The sequence below is a fragment of the Lycium ferocissimum genome, chromosome 12, assembly GCF_029784015.1.
Source record: "Lycium ferocissimum isolate CSIRO_LF1 chromosome 12, AGI_CSIRO_Lferr_CH_V1, whole genome shotgun sequence".
In the NCBI taxonomy this organism is placed as follows: domain Eukaryota; kingdom Viridiplantae; phylum Streptophyta; class Magnoliopsida; order Solanales; family Solanaceae; genus Lycium; species Lycium ferocissimum.
In genome coordinates, this window is record NC_081353.1 from 11,570,957 (window position 1) to 11,572,117 (window position 1,161).

Consider the following 1,161-nt stretch of genomic DNA (forward strand, 5'->3'; position numbering starts at 1 on the left):
TGTATCATTCTTTTTTAGACAGACTAAAAAGGAAAGTATAACGTAGCGAGTAATAGTTAAACACCTTTTGAAGAAGAGTGTCAATTCAATATGGGCGAATTAAAAAAGAAAAGGAGGGAGTATAGATATTTTGTGTGTGTGTGTGGGCGGGGGGGGGGGGGGGCAAAAACCCTAGCGCACACCATAAGTGTGAATACTAATTCAAGTATGTAGAGTCTACAAAAAAGGATCATGTGCATATTTCTCTTCTTTCGCCTTTGAATAAGGAGAATTACTCGCACTCCTCCTCAATTTCTGTCACTTGCTATAAATTTGCTTGACTTAGCACATAACTGCCAACCTGCATTCACTCTTTTTTACTCATCAAACATTATATACCTTGCCAAAAGTGATCATCAAACTGTATTAAGAAAATGGATTCATCAAGAGATGAAAGCACACATGGATTGCAAATGAGTAGAATTCTTTCTCGAGAATCATCGGTAGGACAGTCTTCAAGAATATATTATTACAGAAGAAGAGGAGAAGGGGTTCCATTTGAATGGGAAAGGCAGCCTGGAACTCCTAAAAATCTACCAAAAGAAGATGTCAATATTCCACCACTTAGCCCTCCACCTTCATTTCAAAACCTTCGGTTGCCTAAACCTTGTTTTAATGATGATGTTGACCCTCAAGAAATGAAACGTTTGAAGGTTTGGCTTACCAAGAAGATCAAGAAACTGCATCCATTAAAAAGTACTTTTGGAAAATCTCATCCAAGAAGTGATCATGTTGGTGAGTCTGATGGAGAATTTGTTTCGAGTTCATTCAAGAACTCGAGTTCGTCTTCATCTTCATCGTCAACAGATTCATTTGCCTCAAACAGCAAGGAGGATCCATATTGTTGCAATCTCACATCAATGGTTGGTATTATTATTATTGCAACAAGGTCCTAATTTTATTTTATTTTGCATTTTTGTGTTCAAAGATTTAGCATTCCTTTCTTTTTCATTTTTTGAATATTTCCTTCCAAGTTTAGCTTTTATATATTTACACATTAGGATATTTTCTTATAATATCATGTCCTCTAACTAATAATAATATAAGGTAATCTTCCATAAAAGGTGGATTTAGTAACTTAAAAAATATGGCAAATTATATGCTAAAAAGGGTTAATATAAT

General features: G+C 34.8%; 1 protein-coding gene across 1 annotated transcript; it reads left to right on the forward strand.

Annotated features, from left to right (window-relative positions):
- The first annotated feature begins 281 nt into the window (after positions 1–281).
- LOC132041125 (uncharacterized) lies at positions 282–1,127 on the forward strand. The gene has a single exon (XM_059431920.1). It carries the CDS (start codon positions 414–416, stop codon positions 933–935), a length of 522 nt encoding a protein of 173 aa, XP_059287903.1. The 5' UTR covers positions 282–413; the 3' UTR covers positions 936–1,127.
- The last annotated feature ends 34 nt before the right edge of the window (positions 1,128–1,161 follow it).